The following is a 24,044-nucleotide window of genomic DNA, read 5'->3' as shown; positions in this document are numbered from 1 at the left end:
CCCTCCAAGTTCTTTTACTTTCAATGGCCTCTCACTTTTATGACTATTTTTTTCTCACCTCGCCGGTCCCTCCACACTTCACATGTGATAAATGATAAACACGTTTCGTGAAGGACACCTGGATATGTGACTCTAATGACAGCCCTACCGTGTCATAGTAATGCGATGCTAATTTTTACCTTGTCGCAACGCCGCATCGAATTTAGCCCAGCCGCTATCCTCGGGATAGACATGAACTCGTGTCGAATATGTATGATTTGTCGATGCAAGGTGATGAATATGAAAATGGGCATCAATCACTTGAGGGTAACGAAACCCAAACGACAAGTGTTAATGTGTTCGAGAGAAGAATCTGTAGGCTATGTCAGTATGTCGCTCAGGCGAAGATTGGCGTGCATATTGACACATTGAGCCTCAGTGCCTCTGTCTGTACTGTGCAGCTCATGCCATCGGAAAGGATGAGAGAAGAAACACGAAAAGGGAAGACCATACAATTTACTTGTTAACTTCAGCGTCAATACTCAAAGACACAAGAGATAACAAATGACCCATTCATGGGTCTTACATGGATGGGAGAAATTGAATGATCTTATATAATGTAATGACCTCCAAGAATATGCTGTCCCAGCGCATGCATGTCAGTTAAAGATATGTAGTTATTAGAGTGAAAATATGCTAGCAATTAGCATACATAGCCTCATCACAAAGCGAGCACATGAAGTTCTTGTCCCGTAACTGCAAGCTAACCATGGGGAGTATTGTATTCGTCATTTCCTTAGATATGGACGCAACACTGTGAGCGTCCCCTTTCATTCATTACATTTGCAACTCCCAGCGGTGAGAACCTCTGCCACTCCAGTCACGCATCGCGTGAAGACATCGAATCAAATCAACAAACTCATCAGAATGCTGTGAAGCTCGTTAGAAAGGCCCATTACCCCTGTGTTTACGCTGTCGTTGCGCTGCGATCAGGCGTCCAGCGCCGCGTCCCGGCGCCGCTGACGGTAGACGGCGGCGTGAGTCCCCTCCCGCGGCCCGTTATCGCCTCCAGGGGTGCCGAGCGGCCCCCCTGTCCGATCGCCCCCGGTAGCGGACGGCCGGCCTCCTCCGTGGGGTCAGAGGTCACCGGCAGACGACTCGGCGACCCTGACCGCGCCGGCGGACTTTCTCCGTCCGTCTGCGTCGACGAACTGATGGCGGCGCGTCTCGGCGAGCGTCAGTCGCGTCGGTGACGGCGCGCGGGCACCAGCGGCGGTGGGAGAGGGGCAGTCCTCACGGAGACGGACGGAGGCGGACGGCGGAGGCACCGGTGACTGCTGCACGGACAGGTAGGTGTTGGAAGTTTTAACCTAGAAATAACAATGATATATTATTAACCCGCGAGTTGCTGGGGGGGCGTTAAACGCCCCCACTTTTTTCGCCGGGCCATAGCATAAAAACGGCGCGCCGCAGGCGCGCCAAATTTTGGGGACCTGTAGGGAATTGATTGAAGTGTATTGTGACAAAGTTTCAAAAAAAATCAGTGGGTAAATTTTTGAGATATCGAGGTTTTAGTGACGTCATGATTTCTGAGTTTTCGACCAAAAACGGCATGTGTTCAAAAATTCATATAAAATCACAGAATAGACATTAGACATACAGACATGCCGTAAACGCCATTAGACTGCCAATACCATGAACAATCAAATGGCTATCATCGATTATTGATTATCGTTCCGCATTTTCCAAAATCTTGAACTGAATCTTGACAATTTCTCGTGACTACTTTAGGACCATTATACATGCATTTCTTAAATTGAACTTTTTGAGCCAAACACGTACACATATGATAAAATGAATGTCGCCATCGTGTTCTACGCCCCAAATTACTCATAAAACATGTGTCACAGGCTGCGAATATCAGTTTTGATTTTCGGGGATATGTGCCTACCCGGTTGACCTGACCTTGACCCTGACCTATGCTTGACTGACCCCTACATGGAGCTGGCACTCTTGCAGGCCTCATATGATGGATTGTGCACCGTTTTGACAGAGTTTATGACGATAGGCGCCCATTGCGAAGTCCTGAAGTCCATGCTACTGAAAGCCCGATTTCAGGTATTTGACCTGACCTTGACCCGACCTGTGATCTCAAAATTCAACTTTAAAGTACTCATCTGAAGCGTCTCGTCGCGTTCTTTCGTTTGCCGCCTCGTGCGTTTCGCTGCGCCTATTGATTCTTGAGTTATCGGCTGGGGGCGTTTAACGCCCCCCCAGCAAACGGTGGGTGGCGAAATACCCCAGCAACTGCCGGGTTAAAGCTTTTTATCTCAGCTCGATCTCCCGACTAAAATGTACCTTTTTCAGATCGTGTATTTCTTTTTTTTTTGCAAATGAACATTGCTTAAGACGCAGAAAACATGCTTGAATTTCTATGAGATTTTGGAATAAATGTTTTGATTTACAATTAAAAAATGCAAATTCTAAGGATGCGAATTATCTTAAGGTTCTGTAATAGCACCGCCGTTAAAATCCAACTTGAAATATGTCATTCCGATCACTTTTATTGAGTCCATTTTCCCTTTTGTTGAGCTAGAGCCCCTTTATCTACGTTATCCATTTCTAGACCGTGGGATAAGAGGATAACAGGGAGCTGCCCGCTACCTGCTAGTGCACCAAAGCATCTAAGTCTGTCTTGTTATACGTGTGCCCGACTGAATTGACCTTCCAACAATTCAAACGGTATCCCCGGAAATTGGTCACACACCTACCCAGAGTCACTTACCCTTAGCGACTGCCAGTGGGTGTGGGTTGGTTCACGAACAGTCCTGAGACAGGGAATTGCTATCGACGTATCGGGACAATACGATCGCAGGTGGATAAATGCTACCGTAGTGTTGATCCTGAGGATGAAAAAGATGGGTGCCCGTTGTGTATCTGGTGCGCACGACCACCTTTCGAGAAACCAAGAACTTCCACGCTATTAGGTCGAAATCGATTCGCCTAATTAATGACTCGAGAACAATCGGACAGCCAGTTCGATTCTCCCAACAGACATCGGAACGAGTTTCTCTCCTTTGATCGTCAACCACATGGAAATGCCGTGCTCCGCAATCGCGCAAGCTCATGCAAGAAGTGGCCAACTGCCGTCTGCCGCGCCGCGACCGCCGCAGCGGCGTCAGAAAGTGAAAACTTGTTCGGCCGTTGGCGAATGACCAGCGGATGCCACGGGGAGCGTGTCATGTACAGTGGAGACGGTGGCACAATGCAGCGGCTGGTCACCACCGACAGCAGCCGAGTGAACGATTGGCGAATATGCTGCAGATGAAGTTACGGCTGAGACTCTGGTGGGGGTAGACTTATGTTTGAACCAGGTAAATATTGCAGAAGTTTTATTTTGGATCATACAAGAACTTCCCGTTTGTTTGTATTTTGAAAGTACGAGTACTCACTCGTAATTGGGCATAAAATCGGTCGTTGTTTCGTACACGGATTCGCTCCATTCCTCATGCGACATGCGCAACCCCGTCTTACGGGATTTCCCGCCTGAAGTTTGGCCTGACGGGGCGTTTTCGAGAGGAAGGAAGCTGTCTACATCACTCGACTTCAACAAGTTACGCTCCACTGCACCGTGCGCAGTCGGGCGTGGAGCTGACATGGGCTGCCGCAGTGTGACGCTCGCAAACACAGCAGGGGGAGATTGCAGCCGAGCTAAATACGCCGGAAATGAGCTGCTAAAGGTGTAACACGCTTCATTGTAGTTTTAGGGTACTCAGTGAAATGGCAAGTGGAGCAATTTTGGTTGCGATGTTGTCGTACAGTTCAAAGAGCTTTCGAAACAGTGTGTCGATTTTCGGGGCTTTCCCATTTGCTTAGAAAATTAACCCTCGCCCATGTAGGGGGGGGTTGGTGCAACCCCCCCCCCCCTGAGGTTTTTCGGAAATAGTGCAAAAACGGCGGCGCGCAGCGCCGCCAAATTTTGGTTACCTTATGGGGCAAACCTTGCGCATCTTTTGATAAAAAAAATTTGACCGGGTCATGTCAGGTCACGGAGTTATGACGTCACAAAGGGAACAGCCTCCGGCCGGATTTTCACAAACTGAGTGCCAACGCCCGAGGTTTCCTGCCGGTGGTACGGACATCGGTTGATGGATCGTGATGAAACTTCCCATGCATGTTGGGGCAAGTATTGGCTATCATATGGTATAAGAAACTTGACCGGGTCAGGTCAGGTCACGGAGCTATGACGTCACAAGAGGAACAGCGTCCGGTACTATTTTTGAAAAGCGCCCGAACCACTATTTTGCCAATTCTTGTCACCTCAATGGGAATATGCAGCAATATTAGCTTTTATAGGGAGCAAATGGACCTTCCAAATCCAAAAATACAATCAGATTTCAAAAATTTAAATTTTGATTTTTCGAATTTCTGCCGCCGACTGTGACCTTGCCGACTTCCGGCGCTCCCAACGCGCCATTTTTAGAGCTAGGGAAACGAAATACATACCAAACGATAGAGAATTGATCAAGGAACACGATTGTGAAGGTTTCAAGTCGATATCTCCCACCGTTTTGCCGCAATCGCCGCGGAAAGTTGAAAAAAGTCTATTTTTCCGAAAATTTGACCTTTGACCGGTCAAAAGTAGGTCAAATGTTGACCTAGGACCAAAAAATATACCACCAATCGCGAGATCTCGGCGAGAGCAATCCGTTGGTCTTTTCCGCTAAGCTCTACGACGCTCCGTTTTCAAACGCCAAGGGGGGGGGGTCGCACCAACCCCCCCCCCCCCCCTGCATGGGCGAAGGTGGCAGATCGCCGTTTACGGGCGAGGGTTAAGAGGAACGTATCATTTACTCGCAACATGCGCATCCAAAGTTTTATTTTCATTTCGAGGACTTCTGATAAAACTAATTAAAGCTTAGATCCGATTGAATTGAGTTCACTTTCGACTTTGATTCATGTTTTGCTGAACTGAAAGCATATGCTCTTTTAACAAGTAACTAATGTAGGAGCATGCACTTTTGAAGTGCAAATAATACCTATGCTCAGTAGTTTTAGTTGCCAGTGTAGGTAATAAACCAAAAGGTCCTAGTTATTGGTATTATGAGAAATAAACGTGTCAATCGAGCTATATTTCGGTTCATTTAAGATCGTGCTGTGGAAGTCAACAATCGTAAAGTGACTCTAATCCCAGCCTGGAGCCAATGTTGATTAACGCGTCGTAACAGACAACCGTAAACCAAACAGTACATGACAAACATGTACTATGGTTTATAGTCATCGGCGAACTGAACAAAGTTCAGCGGTGATGGCTGTGCTGGAGGGCATTGCTGCTATCAAGTATAAGTAGCCGTATACGAAGTGAAGAAGTGTGTAAGATAGCACGTCGAGAAATGAAGAACATCGTGCCATCAGTTAAAAATAAGGCAAGTGAGCAGTGAACATGTGATTATTGTTGTTATAAAACTTTGCGCTCACAGCGCAGTACATTATACTTTTTAATTCCCCGTGATTTAATTGTCCAAAAGAGTTCACGCTCTCTACCCTATCGGGTTCCGTGTCACTCAGAGAGTGTGTGTGTGTGTGTGTGGTGCTACAAGCAGCTCCCGCTGTCGAACACCCTTTCTCTGGGCGCGGCCAAGTCCGCCCATCAGACATGTGGCCGCGCGACGGGGCACCTCCACCCTTCATGCTAGACAAACAGACTTTCAGTCCGGGCAGAACTACATACAATTGAGTAGTTGGAGTGTCTCCGAGCTAAAAGAGACAAAGGAGTGGTGATTGAAGAGCGAGCTTCAAACTTCCGAACTCATTGACTGCCTGAGTTGTTGAACTCAGATAACAAAAGTCCATAGGGCATAGACGCAGAATCAGAGCATCTACAGCATGTAACCTGTCACTCGATAAGTTAGCCATTTAATTTATAATCCAAGACATAATAATAAACAAAAGTCATCGTAAGAGAATATGTATAACAGCTGTAAAACATATGTTAAAAGCTATGTAGATGTATTCCTGCCTTCCTAGCAGCGCACCCTTGCCTTTTCTTTTCTTGAGTAGCGACCAGCTACCGCAGGCCTGACATAATGATCCCGCTCTACATCAGATATCAGTTGTCGTGGGGCATCTGACTAAGCAAACCCAGCGGGGAAGGAGTCATGTTACAAAGATAGCCCTCCAAGTCCACACTCTCCATTTACTGCGTTTAGGGATGCACCAGATGTACACAGCTTACTTTAATTTGTTTGTCCATGGCGAATATAGCCAGATAGTAGTCTTACCTCGTTCTTTGCTGCATGTTTGAAAGTCAGATGCATCGGTTTTATAAAGGTTTTCAGCCTGATATGACATTGGCGAGTGCGCAATGATAATACAGAAGCCGTCACACAGTGGTTTACAACAGAGGCAACGATACCTAGGCCGCCCTGTTTATGTTACTGTAACAATTGCTAGCCTAAACGGCCAGCGCTTATACAAGCTAATGAAACCCAGATAGCATCGATCCTTATTTGTAACCGTAACTAACACTAACTACTAAATTGAAAAATATGGCCGTTACCATACTGTAAAAAGGCCCCGGTGCGGTTAGGAGTACCTATGTATGATTAGACTGCATTGTATCTTGATCAGAAGGGGATAAAAATATAACAACAGGCTTAGGGCTTAGCTGCCTCGCCTTCTTTTATTGCTACCGCAATAGACCTTTTCCATTTCAAAGCCCGCTCAGCATGTGCCCTCAATATCAAAACCACTACTGCCCGGGCATCGCTACTCTAGCTACCTCACTAGCTCCTGCACTGGATCATTTGCTGATTCTTTTCCTTATGTGGCCTCTTTGTTGCCTACCTGGCTCTTTCTCTTCCTGTCTCCTGGCTCGATGTCCACGCGCAGACTAAAGAGCGTATTCTGGGTACGTTTCGCTTTTAGCGTGAGGCCTAAATGCCGCCCTACTAACATATGGTGGTCAGTGGTCACAAAAATTGCGTGATACCGACGCCCTACTGCAGTGTGAGCGCACAGTCTTTGAGAGAATAGCAGCTTTCTATCACGGGTGGAAGTGGAGATGCCCTTTGTTTGCTCGGTCCAAAGGACCGACTGAGTAAAGAAAGTGTGGTGTTATTTTGTTGAGGTATTTACCGTGGTTAGAATAAGGCAGCGAGATTGCCAGGCGATGGTTGTTGGAGGTCAGAAAGTGACGCTCTCTGCGAGTCATTGTTGGCCAGGTGTGTGATAAGCGTTGCTGATCGGACATGTTGAAGTGCCTTTTGGATCTCAGTATGGGTCAGATGATGACGCGGAATGTTTTCAAATGTGTGTTCCTGCCCCACACTCGTTCGAGACGGCTAAAACAATGAGGTGTGCCGGTCGCTCTTATTTTCATTCGTTACGGCTTGATAATCTTATCAAGTAATTACTCCAACGTTTATTGCTCATTAGAATCAAGCGTGACAGAGGTTCCCAGGCAGCAAGCTTCCGTGGGCGAGGCTGCGGATCCGTACTCCCACCGTCATAAAAAGATAAATTAGACCATCTTGCAACCATGACATAACACTAAGCGAATTTTAATGGCGCTAGCTCAGCTATTATAAAACCAGAGAATCACCTATTGCATGCTTATCACGTGAAGCACCATTCTATCGTGCACGTCACCCAGCTGAGGGCCATCCAAGGCCCTCAATCTGGCTGTGAAGCGAGTGTGTGCTCTCCGGTCAAGCCGCAGCCGGTCAGCGTGTGTTTTATTTAGACCTCTCTGGAACCTGGGTTATCTGATCGGCTCAGGGCCGCCCTTTCGTTGGTGCTCATTAGCCGGCGGCCTTTGGGACGCCACTCATGACGTCGTTTGTATGAAGACGCTCACGAGCGGCGTCCGTGCCTGTGGGCCGTATCCGGACCCACTCACGAGCTCCGGTCTCCCGACCGCTGCTGATGAGCGAGAGGGGCTTAGCCGGACCATTGGCTGCGAGATAATTAGTGGTTTGAATAAGGTCATCTTGATAGTTTATCTTCGAGGTCTATGGCAAACTAGCACGTTCAAATAACGGTGTGTTCCACTTAGCATGAGTTGGTATTTTATATAAGGCATAAGCCATGCCTACCTTATTATCAGACATTAACAAACTATTGAACATATATTGAATACCCTGTAAAATTAAAAGTTAAATCGCAAAGAAAAGTTTTAAAAATATATCATTAGACAGCGATTGTGGACTTCTTTCAGATACAAAAACAGACATATTAGTCTGCTTCAACATGTTTTCCCGTCATATCCCGTGGATGATTTACACTTCCTTCTACCACGTCCTTTGAAATCCTCATCGTCACTCGCTCCTGCCCGTCTTACCTCTCGCGTAACGGGACGCGCCTGAGCGGTGGTGCGTGTCACCTACTCTCGGTGACGGAGACGGCCGGTAGTGACACGTCTGATCACCTGTCAGACTCAGAGCGGCCCTACAACAATACCCTGAGGAACACTTTCGATCTCAGCCCGCGATCGGGCGTGATGTAACGCTGCGATCGTGGGAAATCTGTGCTACCGGGCAGATGGCGCAGTGACGCGCAGCGTCCGCGTCATGATCAGATAATCCGTGTTTGCAGGCTGGTGTTCGGTTACGTCAATTACGGGGATAGATTGAATTAGTCCGTTCAAGTATCAACAATGTATTTTTGTGCTACATACGATTACGGTTGTTCTAAGAAAAAAAAAGAAGAAGCAGTGGTATTGGTCTCATGCGTAAAGAAAATCCCATTCAAGTGAGCTTAACACAGAAACTAGCATTGCAGAACGTAGTTATCAACAAATTATTCAAATCGATCCACCCCTCATGACGCTTATATAGCACGTCCACTTACTGCCTGTGATTCTGTTTCAGGTGTCAGGCTGCGCTGCGTACCGTCACAGATAGAGTCTCGAGAAATCGAGTCGAAATTAGACCGGCGAATAGCCGCACAAGCAAGCGGAAAACAACACACTGTCGAGGTAAGACGGCGATTCGGTGCTTGGCTTGGGGTAATTTACTGTAGATGATACAGTATGGCGCCTTAAGAGCAACATAATCCTTCGTTCTTGTGTTGCAGGTTTTTGTATTCTCATCTTTAGCCATGCATAAACAAATAAATCCTCTTGAAGCAATTCGGGTGGGGCGCAAACAGGTGTCCATTTGTCCATGCAGCGACAATTACTATAGACGCAACGCGCATCTCGCCTAAAGTATGTGGCCAGCTCATTAATATTTCATGATCAAACATAAAACACCTCTAGCACAACACCTTTATTCCTAACAGCATATTGCGCCTCTCCTAATGGGGCTTGTTACGATCAACACCTCCTCCGATAGGTGGAGTCATTTAGTTTTACCCCACTCTCTCGATGCAAACACTGTCTTTAGAAAGCTAGCACATAAATCCTGCCACCTCCCAGCGCGCGGTTTTTGCCGCGCCGTGAAGCCCCTGTCGCCTGGCGAGGTCGTCCAAGGTCGACCCGGCGGTCGCTGTGGGGTGTCCGCGGACCGGCACCGACCCCCCGAAATGCCAACATTCCGGCTTGTTGTTTCATAATCGCCCTATCCGGCGGTGCGGCGCGCCGTGAAGATGGTAATTCGAATGCCAGCGCGCCGTCCGGCGGCCAGGGTCAGGGGTCAATCGTCGTTTCAACAGCGAGCGTCTGCCCGGCCGACCGCGCCCGGTGGGTCCTCCCCCCCCCCCCCCCAGTCAGCTGATTCGCCCGGCCGCCAGCTGAGCCGGTGATACCGCCCTGGTCGGAAATGCAGTCTCTTGGTGATACCTCCCTGGCCGGAGATGCAGTCTTTCAGTGATAGCGTCTTAGCCGGAAATGCAGTCCCCTGGTGATAGTGCCTTAGTCAGAGATGCAGTCTCTAGTGGTAGCGCCCTAGTTGGAGATGCAGTCTCTGGTGATATCGCCCTAGCTAGAGATAGTCTAGTGATAGTGCCTTAGTCAGAGATGCAGTCTCCTGGTGATAGTGCCCTGGCCCGGACATGCAGTCTCTAGTGACAGTGCCCTACCTGGAGAGGCAGTCTTTGGTGATATTGCCCTTGCTAAAAGTGCAGTCTCTGATGATACCGTCCTGGCCGGAGATGCAGTCTTCTAGTGATACCGTCCTGGTCGGAGATGCAGTCTCCTGGTGATACCGTCCTGGCTGGAGATGCAGTCTCCTGGTGATACCGTCCTGGCCGGAGATGCAGTCTCCTGGTGATACCGTCCTGGCCGGAGATGCAGTCTCCTGGTGATGGTGTTAGCGCTGCGCTGCAGTCGCCAACATTTAACGGCAATGCCAAATAACAGATTATGAGTGGCCCAATAAATCAAAGTATACTGAGAGTGAATCGGTATTGTCAGACTTACGTTGGCCTTCTAAGCTCATGCAGCACAAACCTTGCTAATGAAATGAGCGCGGTTAATTTAAATGTTTGAGAATGAAAGTTTTGAAAGAGGACTGTTTTATATTTTCGCGATACCTTCACAATGTAATAACATACGATTTTTATGGCGCAACATAAAATGAACATCTAAATACGGGTTCAATCAGTGATTATGCAGTCTTAAATAGGATACGGTAAATATAGTTCTCATAATTAAGATGCCCTCACTTGCGAAATTCACATCATCAATCTCTGCTGTCCCTCGACAGGCTAAGCGTGAAATTCAAGACATTAACGAAACACACAGCCAGCACTCAGCAGATTATGTGATTGTTCATCCAATTGCCCTTGGGCAGAGACGTCGAATGCTTTGAATGTAAATAGCCAATCAACGGACAGTGTGTAAGAACACATGAATGGATAGATAGCAGCAGATTTAGGTGGCAAAATGTTATTTAGGATGAGTGGTATATTGGATGAATCGTTCAGCATCACTACCAATATTGACAGCTCGTCTCTCTCTCTCTCTCTCTCTCTCTCTCTCTCTCTCTCTCTCTCTCTCTCTCTCTCTCTCTCTCTCTCTCTCTCTCTCTCTCTCTCTCTCTCTCTCTCTCTCTCTCTCTCTCTCCCTCTCCCTCTCTCTCTCTCTCTACCTCCCTCTCTCTCCCTTCCTCTCTGATCCCTTTCCTCCGTTTTCTCTCTACTCTCTTCCTCTCTTTCTCTGTCCTGCCCCTCCCCCTCTCTCTCCTCATTTCACACCCCTCTCTCCCCTCTCCCTCTCTCTCTCCTCATTTCACACCTCTCTCTCTCCGTTTCAGCCGCGATGGTGCCGTTCTTACCGCTCCTGCTGGCGGTGATGGTGGGGCAGAGCGGTGCGCAGAGACCTCCCCCCAACTACAGTCCGGACGCTCTGCCCGAGACCAGCTTCTCGTGCCGCGGACGCCAGCCCGGCGGGTACTATGCTGACGTCGAGGCGGGCTGTCAGATGTTCCACGTGTGTGGCTCGGGACAGGTCAGTGCAGTGGGTCGGTGATGCGAGCTTACACATGTGATGTGCTGTCGGCAGCAAACTCGTATCGCTGCCGTCATGTAAATGCCGCAAAAGAGCTGCGTCGTGCTGCTTTTATAATATTTCAACAGCTGTTTTCCTTCCTAATAAACCTACAGCTTGAACTTGAACCTTGATTGCGACATTTATATTGCGATGACTAGTTGGGATCTAGCAAATTATTCTGCACCGATATGTTTGTTTTTCGCCTTGTGTATATATCTCATGTCATTGCTATTAAAGATAACCATAATACGAGTATATTTATCAGCCCTAATACGAATATATTTATCAGCCCTAGGTTCGTTGCCATCTGCACACCAATGATTCTTTAATGTGTCGTACTGAGACTCACCCTCTCTTTTCGTTTGCAGGGCCCCAGTTTCCGCTTCCTGTGCCCCAACGATACGGTGTTCGACCAGCAAAACCTGATCTGCGCCAACTGGTTCGAGGTTGTCTGCGAGCTCGACTCAGTTCTACACGCACGCAACTTCGAGATCTTCAAGACCCACTCCAACAAGGAGACCGCCTTCAACGTCCTGCATGAGGACGATCTTCCTGAGCTGGACGACTACGAATACGACACCGGCTTCAGCGCCGGCCAGAGCTCACTCCCCGCTGCTCCCCGGTTCTCATCCCAGCGGGCCACCACGACCGCTCGTCCTGTGAACCGGTTCGATCAGTTCGTCGCTGCCAGCACCGCCCGGCCTGTGATCGTCACCGCTCCGAACGCTGCGCGATGGAGGGGCAGCACCGTCACAGGGACGATCACAGAACCACCCAGACTCCCGCCGAGGGAGAACGCGCTGGACAGGGGTGCTGACAAAGGGTCGTCTGCTGACCAGTCTGTGGTGGAGAGGGAACGTCCGAGCTTCTCAGTAACTGAGTCTGAAGAGAGATCGCAGCAAGAGTTTGAGTTGGTAGCGGGTCGTCCGCGCCAGGATCAAGGAAGCTTTGATAGTAACGCCATCCAATCCTTCGACAGTACCGCACGGACTTTCGAAAGTCAGTCAATCCAAAAGACATCAGATCGCGTTCCTCCAACTTCTGCACCAGCTGAGAGTCAGACCTTCGAGATTAACTCAGGTCGCCTGAACTCACTCTCCTCCTTTGAGGGAAACCAAAAAGCCGCAGAGCGCCCCAAAAATACCCTTTCTTCACAGCGAAACTCCGGTCGAACGACGCTCACGGCGGCGATTACCGTCGGAGACGTCGGCAGCATCCAATCTCCTGTGAAAGCTGCTCCGACAGCGGCCGCTCTTGTCTCTAATGTTGCCACCAGTCGTCAAGATCAGAGGTCCAATTCATTCGGGGGCAGTATAGCCGAAGAAAAGGGTGAAACGTCGAAGCTCTCTCGTACCTCATCCTTTGCTAGAGGCCAGTCTCGTTTCGCGTCACGAACACAGTCCCGTTTTACGACCACTCAGCCATCGGTTTGGAGAGGACTTAACGACATCGATGACAACGAGCTTTCCTCTGACCGCCCCTCGAAGGATTCCCAGCGTGGTTTCGGTCGCTTGGCACCCACTAGCACGCCATCCGGCTCAGTTGGGTTCACATTTTCGTCTCCTGTTGAGCCACGGCCGCTCGAGCCTACGACTACGGAGCTGGCTCTTTCTCTCAGTCCGGTAGTTCGCAGTTTCTTCGGACCAAGTGTGCTGCCTGAGGCTGCTGCACGCAGTGCTCAGAGCTTTGGTGTCAGCAGTGGTGAGGTGAGACAGAATGCGGTGGTTACATCTGGTAGTCGCACCGAAACTCCAGAGGAGGACGATGTGGCCGTGACGACGTTCAGACCAAGGACGACAAAAACGCCTTCTCCCCCTTCGATTGCAACCACGACTGTCAGTGAAGTGGTGACCACTGAAACTTCTACTGATGACGGCATTGAGATCATCACCGAATCCACAACACCAGACACATCACCAGAGAACCTCAGCACCACCATTCCCACTGTTCGAAGGAGAGGATCAAGAAGACGTGGTGGATTTGCCGGTCGAAGCTCCTCCAACTCTAATCTGGCTCGACCACGAGCTACAGCGGCAGCCTTCAGCCGCTCCAACTCCTCTCCGACGGAGAGACCTGCAGTTCCCCGCAACAAGTTGGTCACCGCAGCTCCGTCAAGGTCCCGTTTCTCCACCATTCGACGAGGTCGTGGGGGCCGACGATTCGGCTCCGGTAGAGTGACGGTAAAACCGGTGGTGCGGAGGAGACAGAAGGTGATCCGGGGTGACATCGACCGCCAAGAGGTGCAGCAAAACAGCGTCGGTGTGGACTCGACAGAATTGGAGCTTGGTCCGAAGAAAGAAGAGGTCGTCTCCCGGCCCACCACCGAGACATCCCTCGTTGAAGAAGACCAGGCGACTGCCAGTTCAATCAGCAGGCCAACAGGCGTGCTCTCACAGAGAGTGAGGGAACCGCAGAGGAAGGCGGAAGAACCAGCGGTGGTCACCACCACCCCGGCCACCACCACGACTGAGGCTGCCTCCACCACCCCGATCATCATCCGTAAAAGGATCCGGATCCGAGGCCGACCGAGCCGCCGTCCAAACCGCCGTCCCAGCCGCCGTCAGATTGCCGATACTAACACCGCGAGACCGACACCGTCTCCAGCTTCATCTCCGGCACCGTCTCCGGCCCCGTCTCCAGCACCGTCTCCTCCCACTCCTTCAGCATCATTGGAGACCTCAACGTCACCTGCGCCTGCGCTACTGTCCCCAGAGCCTTCTCCCTCTCCCGTCCTACTACCGACCAACAAGGAGGTGGCTCCAGGCGGGGTCCGACTGCTGCGCCAGCCGAAACTCCCCCTGCGTTCGGCGCTGCCGGCGGTCGGCCGCAGTCGCCGCCTGCAGCAGAGTGTCGCCGCCAGGGAGGCTCGCTCAGGTGCCACGCGCCTGGTGTTGCCGTCGTCCAGAGGTCGGTACGGAGGCCGCCCCGCAGCCAGAGCGCAGGCGGAGGCACCTCAGCGGCGCCAGACCGCTCCGCTGCTCAGTGATTATGATTACGCGTACTATGATGACGACAGCGATGTCCTGTTCAGAAAGCTGGCAGAGGCCAACGAGCTTCTACTCGATGGCTTGACCCGAGTCCGTCGTCAAAACTAGCTGGGATGAAGTAAGGTGGTGCTGTTATTTTTTCGTGCGCATTTCATGACTTCGTGGTTTGCGATGATATATGTGAATGGTGTAGCCAAAGCTCTTGAGCTACCGCGTCGTTGAACTTGGAGAGTCTCGCATGAGTGTCTTTGCATGCCTTATTTGTGCTCAGTGACAAGGTGATGTCACTAGGCCACTGTTGTAGTGGACTCTGGTTATGCAATGTTCTGTCTTTCAGTGTCGTACGAAAGCCATCGTTATAAATACACGGAGCTGATGCGCTCAAACTCGGTGTTTTGTAGCTGGTAGGGTCTATGTAACTATGTATATCGCAAACACAATGAAAATGTGAGGACGGGATGCATCGAACATTGCAACCATGAATTTCATAACGGCATTAAGCACAATTTAATGTGTCTCTGTCTATGCATGCAGGTAGCATATAAAAGCGCAGGATGCTGGGAAAATCGTTTATTGTCAGGGCTCTTTGGTAAGAGATGTGTTTGCATTGCATCTAACCCCTTAAAAACTGTTTCGGAGAATGCCTAATGAAAACTAAAGGTGTCCCATAGTTGTTAGCTGTAGGTAAACGGTGAACACCACATTATCAAGGTGGTATGAAAATTGGCCTTTCTTAAAAATCAAGAAAACTACGACAAACCTACATTTCGCCTTCAACGTTATGCTGAATACTTATTGCTAATGGCTATGCATCATATCGTGCCCAAGAGAATTATAATAGGGTAAGAGTTTTGGCTAGGTCAATTACAGAAGACTTACGTATTCGTCAAGGAGGCGACATTCAGGTGCCAAAGTGTAGAACGCTAAAAACGGTCTACGCGTTAGTTTAGCTTAGTTCATTAAAGTCATCGTCGACGGGGACACCCCAATCAAAGGCAGAGTCCTATAATAAAACAGCAACACTTTGCAACACTTTGCACGTCGTCGTCGACCAGTCGTATGTAGGCAATAGGCAAACACCATGGAACCTGTCGGCTGTCGCGGAGGCAGTTTTGCTACACTAGCGACATCTTCATATGCGGTGACTGCGACGCAACAGCGACACCTAACACAGGCCCAGGCAGACCTCCCTCCCCCGATCCTTAGGAAGATGCTATAGTATCGTCAAAATGATCCAAACTTTTGAGTGTCTATTTTTCAAGACGATGAAAGGGTTAAAACGCAACTTCTGCTATATGTAGTAAACGTCTTATTTGCAATAATAGCAGACCGCTATGCCATTCCATGGATTAGCAGTAGCACATTAGGTGGCGAGTGGCCAGAGCTTAAAGCACAAAAATGAAAAGTAACTTATAAATCTATTCACGATGGATTCTTTCTACAGTTATCAACTTCAAACAACTCACCACTCAGACGAACCTGAACGCTCTTGGACGCACTCATCATTCGCTCACACTCTCCTTTACTTGCGTCTCGCGGCGACAGGCCGGGGCGAGACGGTGACGGAACCTCCGCGGTTCGATCGGGGCGTGAGCGGCCCCTCGTCTCGTCTCCGGGCCTATAACCATCCTCCAGGCTGCTCCGGGCGTCAGCTCCCGGCCCGGAGACGTCAGAGAGGTCCGGATAAGGGTTGTTCCGGGTCGGCAGCGTCTGCTGGCGACTGCCACCGCTCGCCAGCAGCTCTCGTTCTTTGGAGTTTCTCCACTTCATACGCCGATTCTGGAACCAGATCTTCACCTGACGCGAAGAGTGGAAAGGCTATCAACTAACTTATAGTGGTTTAGAAGCCATCAGATAACAAATAGTGGTTTAAAGGCAAAATGGACGACACCCAGGAGTCGACCTCCTGCGCCAAGTGAGAATATACTGCATCATAAATTAACTTCTTGCGAAAAAAGTGCAAGCATTGCAAGAGCAAATATTGTTTCGGTGTGATTGAATGCATGTCCTTTAGGGTGAATTCTTCATGTGGCGCGTTATTTATTTATTCATTTATTTTAAGAGTGATCCACATACAAAGTGCGTGGCGATTACTGCTCAGAAGGCCAAAGTTATTGGCACGCGTCTGGCGGCATATAGTTGCCCACCTGTGCATCCTGCAGTCCCAGAGTGTCGGCCAGTCGCGCCCTGTCCGGCCTGCTGATGTATTTCTGGGTCTGGAACCTGGCCTCCAGGCCCCGTCTCTGAGCCTCTGAGAACACCGGGCGGCGGAGGAGGCTGCGACGCCGCCGCACTGCTGCACGGAGAGAGGGAGACCGCTGTCAGAACACGCACCGGCCCTCGCTCATAGATTATGACAAATTACACTCGTAAAATAAAGCCGTAGAGTGGCGAGTTTTATGCATGGGAATATAGCTACCGTAACCATTGTATTTTTGAAACTAACGACATTGCAAGCAGAATGTAAAACTGACTTTTCCCTTTTGAGTATCTACTCACCGAAAAGAAGCGGTAACCGGCTAGCCACTGAATGCACCGACAATGGGCTGGTGACGTAAACAGATGACGCGTCGTGACCGATGACGTCATCAGTCCAACTCCCACGAGGGAGGGTCCCAACGGTAGATGTCGCTTTACAACATTGTCCGGGGCGAGGGGACGCAGTGGCTAGCCCGGTGGGAAGGCCAGGCGATTCTGATTCTGTGTAGCTGCTACATCGACTGGACCTCGCTGAAAGCGCAAAGTAAGGAACAAATGGTCAAACGAGCTATCACAATTTACTGCGGCACTTTTATTTAATTGAAAGGTCTCCTCAGGTCATCTACCCGTAGATACAGTCCACAGCAGAAGTAATGTGGGGTTTCAGTCATGGGTATGTTCTGCTTCTGAAGCTTAGGAACGATTAACCAGACTACAATGAAACTTTGAATGTAGCTTATATGCATCGTTACCCTTGCAGCTGCAACTTTAGCTATTGACATCTTCTTTTCGATCACTCCGCATTAAACAATCGCCAGTCAAAGCCAACCGTTGAGATTTGTAAAATCCTACATTACTTTAGCGGTGGGCTGTACTATTGCGTCTTTTTTGCTGTTCAAGACAATCTAGTTTCAGTGATTACCTAAACGTAAAAAAACATCAATAAAACAATAAATATCAGTCAATAGACGGCCATGGTGAGTAAGAGGAACATCGATTGCTGCTTTTATTCAACCAAAGGCATGGGGCGATTTCCACAAGAAAGGGACACAATGCCATTCGTAATGTATTGGAATCTTGAGTTTGCACGCGATTTGAGCCACAATTATTTCTTGTTATCCGTGTTCCCCTTAGTACCCGCTATGTCCATGTATGTCTTTTGACCGCTTTATGTGCGAAGGCGAGCGAAGATGTTTCCGATTCCTCTGGGAAACGCTTTTCAAATTACGATTGCCATTTAGACACGCGTGGAAACCGCTTTGGAGTCTTCTTTAGATCGGATCGGAGTCAACCCTTCCAGACTCGAATGTCGATCTCACACTCTGACGAAATAGTACAGCCATCTGGTTATAATAAAGCCATCTGTTTTTTTTTTTAATTTTATAGCGTGACAGGAACCTATGTACATATGGGCACGACCGATAACTTATTTCAACCTCTAAAAATAATGTTGTCGATCTCTGTTGTTTTCCACGATGCCCAAATTTAATATGGCAAAATGTACGTACATCGCAAAATGGTCCACACGATGAAGTTTCACAGCAACGTTTTTTTAATATAAGCAATCAGCAATCATGTAGCTCGGTTGACTACCTATATGTCTCACCTTGGAAGGTTCCATTCCCCCGGACTGGGTTTTCGCGATCGGTACCTAGAATCGCACTGACACCAAATTTCAGAGTCACTCTGCGTTTAGCACTCGGTATTTTTAGAGTCGTTTCACCACCATCTGCCAATCTTCTGGGCAGCTCACTTGGCGAGGTGACCTCAGGTCTCAGGTCACCCCCGCTGACCGCAGCCGGCACACACAGGGGAATGCCCATGTCCCTCTCTGACCTCCCTGGCGCCGCCCTCGACGGGGTCAGCACAGACACCCCGGAGGTCACTGCCATCGGTAGCAGAGGGGTCACTGGGGTCAGCGGCGAGGTCAGCAGAGTGTGCGGCGGGGTGACACAGGTCACTGCAGTACCCCGAGGCCACAACAGTGGATGGTTGACCAGTGACAGGCGGTGGTCTGTCAGAGTCAGCTCAGGGCGCAGAGGCCACGGAACGGGAACGCACAGCCGGGGAAACGAGCTTGGGTGCATCCCGATGACACTCGATACAGCTGTACCGCAGTAGACCACCGGCGCAGAAGATGATTCTCCTGATAGAGGTCAACCACGGGACTTATCCCGATCGTCCCATAACGGTGCACCCCGCTAACTATTGGCACCTTCTGAAGTGTGACATTGATCGCTCTATTAGGGTGCCGCCGCCGTAAGCCACGCTTCTCGGCCAATCAGAGCGGAGGGGAGCCAGCCCGGCGTGCTGATTGGTTCTTACTTTCCCAGATCATTAGATCTGATCGTAAAGATCTGATTAAACATTAGCTTTCAGGCAAAGGTTTCTATGGAATTAAGATGTTTTGTTACAGAAGACATTTTGTTTCCTGTGACAGATAAAAACATGATATGAAAACAATCAGTCCCGGCGGGCGGTCTGATTTTTTTGTACATACATGTTTGCTCAATGCTATTTGCTCGTCTGACGATGCCCTGTGGGTGAAAACTCACCAATTAGAATGCAACACTTTCGACTTTTTTACATTTCTTAATTCGAGAAACATGTTTTGTTACATTTGCATCGAAAGTCGTTTCCTAATAAACGCCGTAAAATGTTCATAGCCGTAAGGCATACCTAGATTGGGAACAGATAACATACCACTAAGCGATAGATAGCATACCACTACCACCAGCGAGCGCAAATAGCGAGCGCTTATATGAGCGCAACCAGCCAAGTCATTCATATGCAGGTTTGGCAGGTTTGGGCTGCATACTGGTTGTGTTCTCCCAGACCGCAGAATAATTCACTCACTCTCGCTGGTGTCGTTCGCTCGCTGATACCTAACGTCTGTCTGAAATTAGCTACAACACGAAAATGTGTTTCAGGCTAGCGTTCGATGCTTATGAAAGCAGTATATATGATGGTACGACAATAAAGATAAATCAGCAACCATAAACCCGGGACGCATTTGCGTTGACACGTCCTAGCCGGTCTCAGAATTGGTCTCATTACCACAGCCAAGCCAACCGTTCCATTGCTCAACTAACAGGTAGCAGTCAATCCACCAAAGCCGAAATCACCTTAGGTGGATGACATTGAAACATGGGTAGATCACTAAGTATCGGCCATAGTGAAGCCCCATCAGTGCGCCACCGACTGTCGCCCTGTTGCCGGCAGTCGCGTAAACTATCGCTCGGTGTCGCTCTTCAGTGCCCTGGTGTTGCTCTGTACTCCGTGACCGACCGTGGGCCATGCGTAAGGTAGCTATATATGAATATATATGTACAATACGTCGCTGCCTGTCGCTTGGTATAACTACTGTCGCTTGCATCGCAGACTGTCGTTCTACCGTGGACGGTTGACTGTAGCTCTGAGCCGCTCTGTGGCCGACCGTCGCGTCGCTCAGTCACGCCCGTCGGCACGCACCTTCTGAATGACTGTCGTATTTCCGCCTCATCTATTGTGGATCGGGTGCCGCTGCGCCCGTCCCGGCGATTAATGACGGCCCTTGGCCTCCGTCCGCGGTGGTATTCTCCCCGGAGGCACCTCTCTCACGCCTCACTGACAAATTATCACGCCGGCAGCGGCAGCGATTCATAAAAAGGCTTGTAAAAATTCCATCGGCGAATTCGCTTTTTACAAACGAAGCTATCAAACTTGTGGAGGTCTCGAGAGTGATCCTTCAAAGGTGAGGTTAATTTGTCATTTAGTGTTCCATGAAACAGTCGCGTTTCAAACGTTTCGAGGGTCTTTATGGATAGGACACAGAAAAATGTCCTGTCATTAGTGTGCCAGCTGCAGAGCTTTATCGGCGCGCGTCACTGACAACCAATGTCAGTTGACGGATGATTATTAATTACAGCAGCTCTTAATTGGGTGGTTTAACGGTTTAAGTCATTAGTCCAGAATAAATGTGAACAGTGAAAGCCATTTACGTATTAGATCTTACGTATTAGACAGGGCTTTGGTAAAGATGCATGAGGTTTAGCGATTTACCTGCTTACATGTGTTACAGTGGTCCAGTAGTCGGTGCTTCCATAAAAGAAAAGGTGCGTCATGATTAACCAATAACCATGTTATTTACATCATCGCGGAGCTCAGTTGATAGAGAGTTGGAATCCCAGTAGTGAGGAGGCACGGCCTCGAGATGCTCCTGCCTCTGATACCTGCCAGGAATGGTTTTGATTTTCTGCCTGGAAGCATCCACATCCAATCGAAGTCAGTTGAGCGGGACTGACCGTGTGTGGCTTTGAAAGGCACTTCAAAGCTTGAGGCATTAAAATTGTTCCCGTTACCCGGAATAGCCCTACCAACTCTGCATAGCGTAAGCTCCAATTCTGCACGCGCAACGCTTATTCAAACATTCGTGCTAAATTAAAAAGAAAGCAAACATTCATATGTTACATATGTTGCTGCTCGAATTGCATGCGGGCATTTTAGTTTTGCCTTAGCACCACAACCATTTCCGCTTAGAACACATCAACACGGAATGCCTTATTTGTCGAGTAAGTGTGGCGTATGATCATAAGGCATAATGAATTACAACAAATGATGCAAATTTAACGACCAACATGGATCATTATGCAGCACGCTCATGAAAACACACCATTCATCGTACGCCACCGGCAGAGATTGCCGACAAAAGTGGCGTTTTTGAAAGTCATTACTGGTGGGGCCGCGGTCCGGCCGGTGGCAGGTGGCGGCTGCCGGGTCCGCTGAAGGGTCCCCGTTCGAGTCACACCCCTCCCCTGTGTAGCCGGACCCGATAGTCGTGTATTTTCACTTTCATGGAAGTTCGGGCGGATGCGCCACGCCCCCAGCCTTTCTGCGGCGCTGACTGATCGTGGCGCGTAGCCTGCGCCACATTCAGCGCGCATGACGAGCAGTGGCGCGGCAGCGACAGATGGCTGCGCACAAACCGGCAGACCTGGCCCAACGGGAGAAAAAGGAAAACGAGCCAGCGAGGAGAGGGGTGCTGCCCTTTGCTTTAGCATGATAAGCGTAACGCAAATAGGTCCCCCATTGTTGTAAAATGGCGTGAAAAGTATGCCGTTAATTGCTATTTGCTTTGCATATCTTAGGTATGAAAAAAATAGTCTGAAAAATTGTACCTTCTTGTAAAATGTAGGAACTCCCCCGGCACTAGGTAGTAATGCATGCCCATTGAACAATATCTGCGATATATCTGCATTATTTTGGCATAATGTTGAATGAAACTTGTTTAAAACGATTCGCATATTTTTTTGCATTATGTATGTAAGTACATACGCGAGCAAATAGTCAAGCTGAGAAGGGTTTCCGCTGATTATTCGTTAAGACAAAAATGTACCAATTAGGATAGCAGGTAACTCACACGGCTAAATATCTACCACCGTCTGCTCAGTCGTCCCACTCTTCGGAAGTCTCCTAACTAGTCTAGACATAACATATAAGTGTTAGCGAAAGAGGGTCACAGTCCACTTGTTTGTGCAAGTATGATGATAGAAGAGCACAATTACGAGTGACATGCATGGCTTTTGAAATGATAATTTTATCAATGAAAACAGCTGATAGCAAGTTCTCATCCAAGTGATCTGTCGCATGTTACTTAATTTTCCGTTTCAACCCTCAGCCACCAGTCCCGTAGCTCAGTCATAGAGCGTTGGACTCGCGTGGACGAGAGCAAGCATCCCGGCTATAAAAGTCCGGGTACGAAGCGCGACAGACGCTCGATGTTTATGGGTCCCCTGACGCGATGGTTGCGGTTGGTGGCAGGCCGTAGCCAGCCGAATTAAGTGAGGAAACCGACCCTGCTCGGGTATGTGCGTACTGCGTACGTACGTTAAGCTTTGGGCTCTAAATGGCAACTTTTCGATTGCAGCCATCGTGCAGCTCAGCAACTGAGCTACATAATGTCACCGTTTAGAAACGGCTGAAGAAATAGTGCATGGTGAAAGGAATATACATATCTGAAGTGCCGCTTTCGTTGCATTCGGCTCGGTAGTTTTATTTCATTGGAATGCGTGAGAGTTGAGACGATGTGAGGTATTATGGCCTTAGGATGCAAAGTGCCAGACTAATTCTTGGCCGGTCATAGGCGTAGGAACCGGGGGGGCCAGGTGGGCAAGTGCCCACCCACTTTTCGAGATGGGGGGGCCAACCATGTGTTTTGGCCCACCCACTTTTTACTCGAGGCCCCTCGTTTCGATTTGAGAGGACGTCGTCACCTTCCAGAATAAACAAACTCGGTAAAACAAAGTTCCACGAATCCCCACGCACGGACTCCAAATGGCCGTGATGGATCCAAGGAGGCCCTCTGTTCATACTTGTCAGTCGAAGCCCCTGAGACTGATGGCCTGAGAGGCCCTAGTGGATCTGAGGAGGCCCCAATATTCACACTGGTCTGGGGAGGCCCCTGACACTGGCGGTCTGGGAGGCCCCTCTATCCACACTAGTCAGAGGTCTGAGACTGGTGGTCTGGGAGGCCCCTCCATCCACACTAGTCAGAATAGGCCCCTGACACTGGTGGTCTAGCCGAGGCCTCCTACCCTTACTAGTCAGAGGAGGCCCCTCTATTATCAATAGTCAGAAGAGGCCCCTGAGACTGATGGTCTGGGAGGCCTATCCATCTACACTGTAGTCAGAGGAGGCCCCTGAGACTGATGACCTGAGAGGCCCTTATAATCACACCAGGCAGAAGAGGCCCATGAGACTGATGGACTGAGAGGCCCTTCTATATTCATACTGGCCACAGGAGACTCCCAAAACTTTCGGTCTGGGAGGTCCCTCAATCCGGCACCAGTCACAAGAGTCCCCTGAGACTGATGGCCTGGGAAGCCCTTATATTCACACTAGGCAGAGGAGGCCCCTGAGACTGATGGTATGAGAGGCCCTCATATTCACACCAGTCAGAAGAGGCCCCCGAGGCTAATGGCTGTGAGGCCCTTCTGTTCATATAACTGGCCACTGGAGGCCCCTGAAACCGGTGGTCTGGGAGGGCCCTCTATCCACACATAGTCAGAAGAGGCCCCTGAGACCGATGGTCTGAGAGGCTCTTATATTCATACTGGCCACAAGAGGCCCCTGAGACTGATAGTCAGAGAGGTCCACTCCTAATGAATCTGAGGGGCCCTCTATCCACATTTACACTTTTCTAGGGAGGCCCCCGAGACTGATGGTCTGAGAGGCCCTTTTATTTATACTGTCCACAGGAGCCCCCTAAGATTAATGGTCTGAGAGGCTCTTCTATTTATACTAACCAGAGGAGGCCCCTAGGATTGATGGTCTAACAGACCCTTCTATTTATACTAGCCAGAGGAGGCCCATGAGACTGATGGTCTGAGAGGCCCTTCTATTCAAACTAGGCAGATGAGAGTGTGAATGATGATGTGATAGTGAGAATGATGGTCCGAAGACCCATGCGG

General features: G+C 49.4%; 2 protein-coding genes across 2 annotated transcripts; one reads left to right on the top strand and one right to left on the bottom strand.

Moving 5' to 3' along the window:
• Window positions 1–1,224: 1,224 nt before the first annotated feature.
• Window positions 1,225–14,783, top strand: LOC122384943 (mucin-5AC-like). The gene is made up of 4 exons (XM_043372791.1): window positions 1,225–1,328; window positions 8,850–8,956; window positions 11,175–11,368; window positions 11,779–14,783. Exons 3-4 carry the CDS (start codon window positions 11,180–11,182, stop codon window positions 14,503–14,505), a joined length of 2,916 nt encoding a protein of 971 aa, XP_043228726.1. The 5' UTR covers window positions 1,225–1,328; window positions 8,850–8,956; window positions 11,175–11,179; the 3' UTR covers window positions 14,506–14,783.
• A 169-nt stretch (window positions 14,784–14,952) lies between these two features.
• On the bottom strand, window positions 14,953–18,823 carry LOC122384942 (homeobox protein DBX1-like). Its single transcript, XM_043372790.1, has 4 exons — window positions 18,203–18,823; window positions 16,897–17,127; window positions 16,545–16,693; window positions 14,953–16,194 (listed from the first exon to the last, which is right to left on the bottom strand). Exons 1-4 carry the CDS (start codon window positions 18,681–18,683, stop codon window positions 15,820–15,822), a joined length of 1,236 nt encoding a protein of 411 aa, XP_043228725.1. The 5' UTR covers window positions 18,684–18,823; the 3' UTR covers window positions 14,953–15,819.
• Window positions 18,824–24,044: the final 5,221 nt, after the last annotated feature.

This window comes from Amphibalanus amphitrite, unplaced genomic scaffold (genome assembly GCF_019059575.1).
Source record: "Amphibalanus amphitrite isolate SeventyFive unplaced genomic scaffold, NRLGWU_Aamphi_draft 000204F_arrow, whole genome shotgun sequence".
Lineage (NCBI taxonomy): Eukaryota > Metazoa > Arthropoda > Thecostraca > Balanomorpha > Balanidae > Amphibalanus > Amphibalanus amphitrite.
This window is presented reverse-complemented; position numbering and strand designations above follow the sequence as displayed.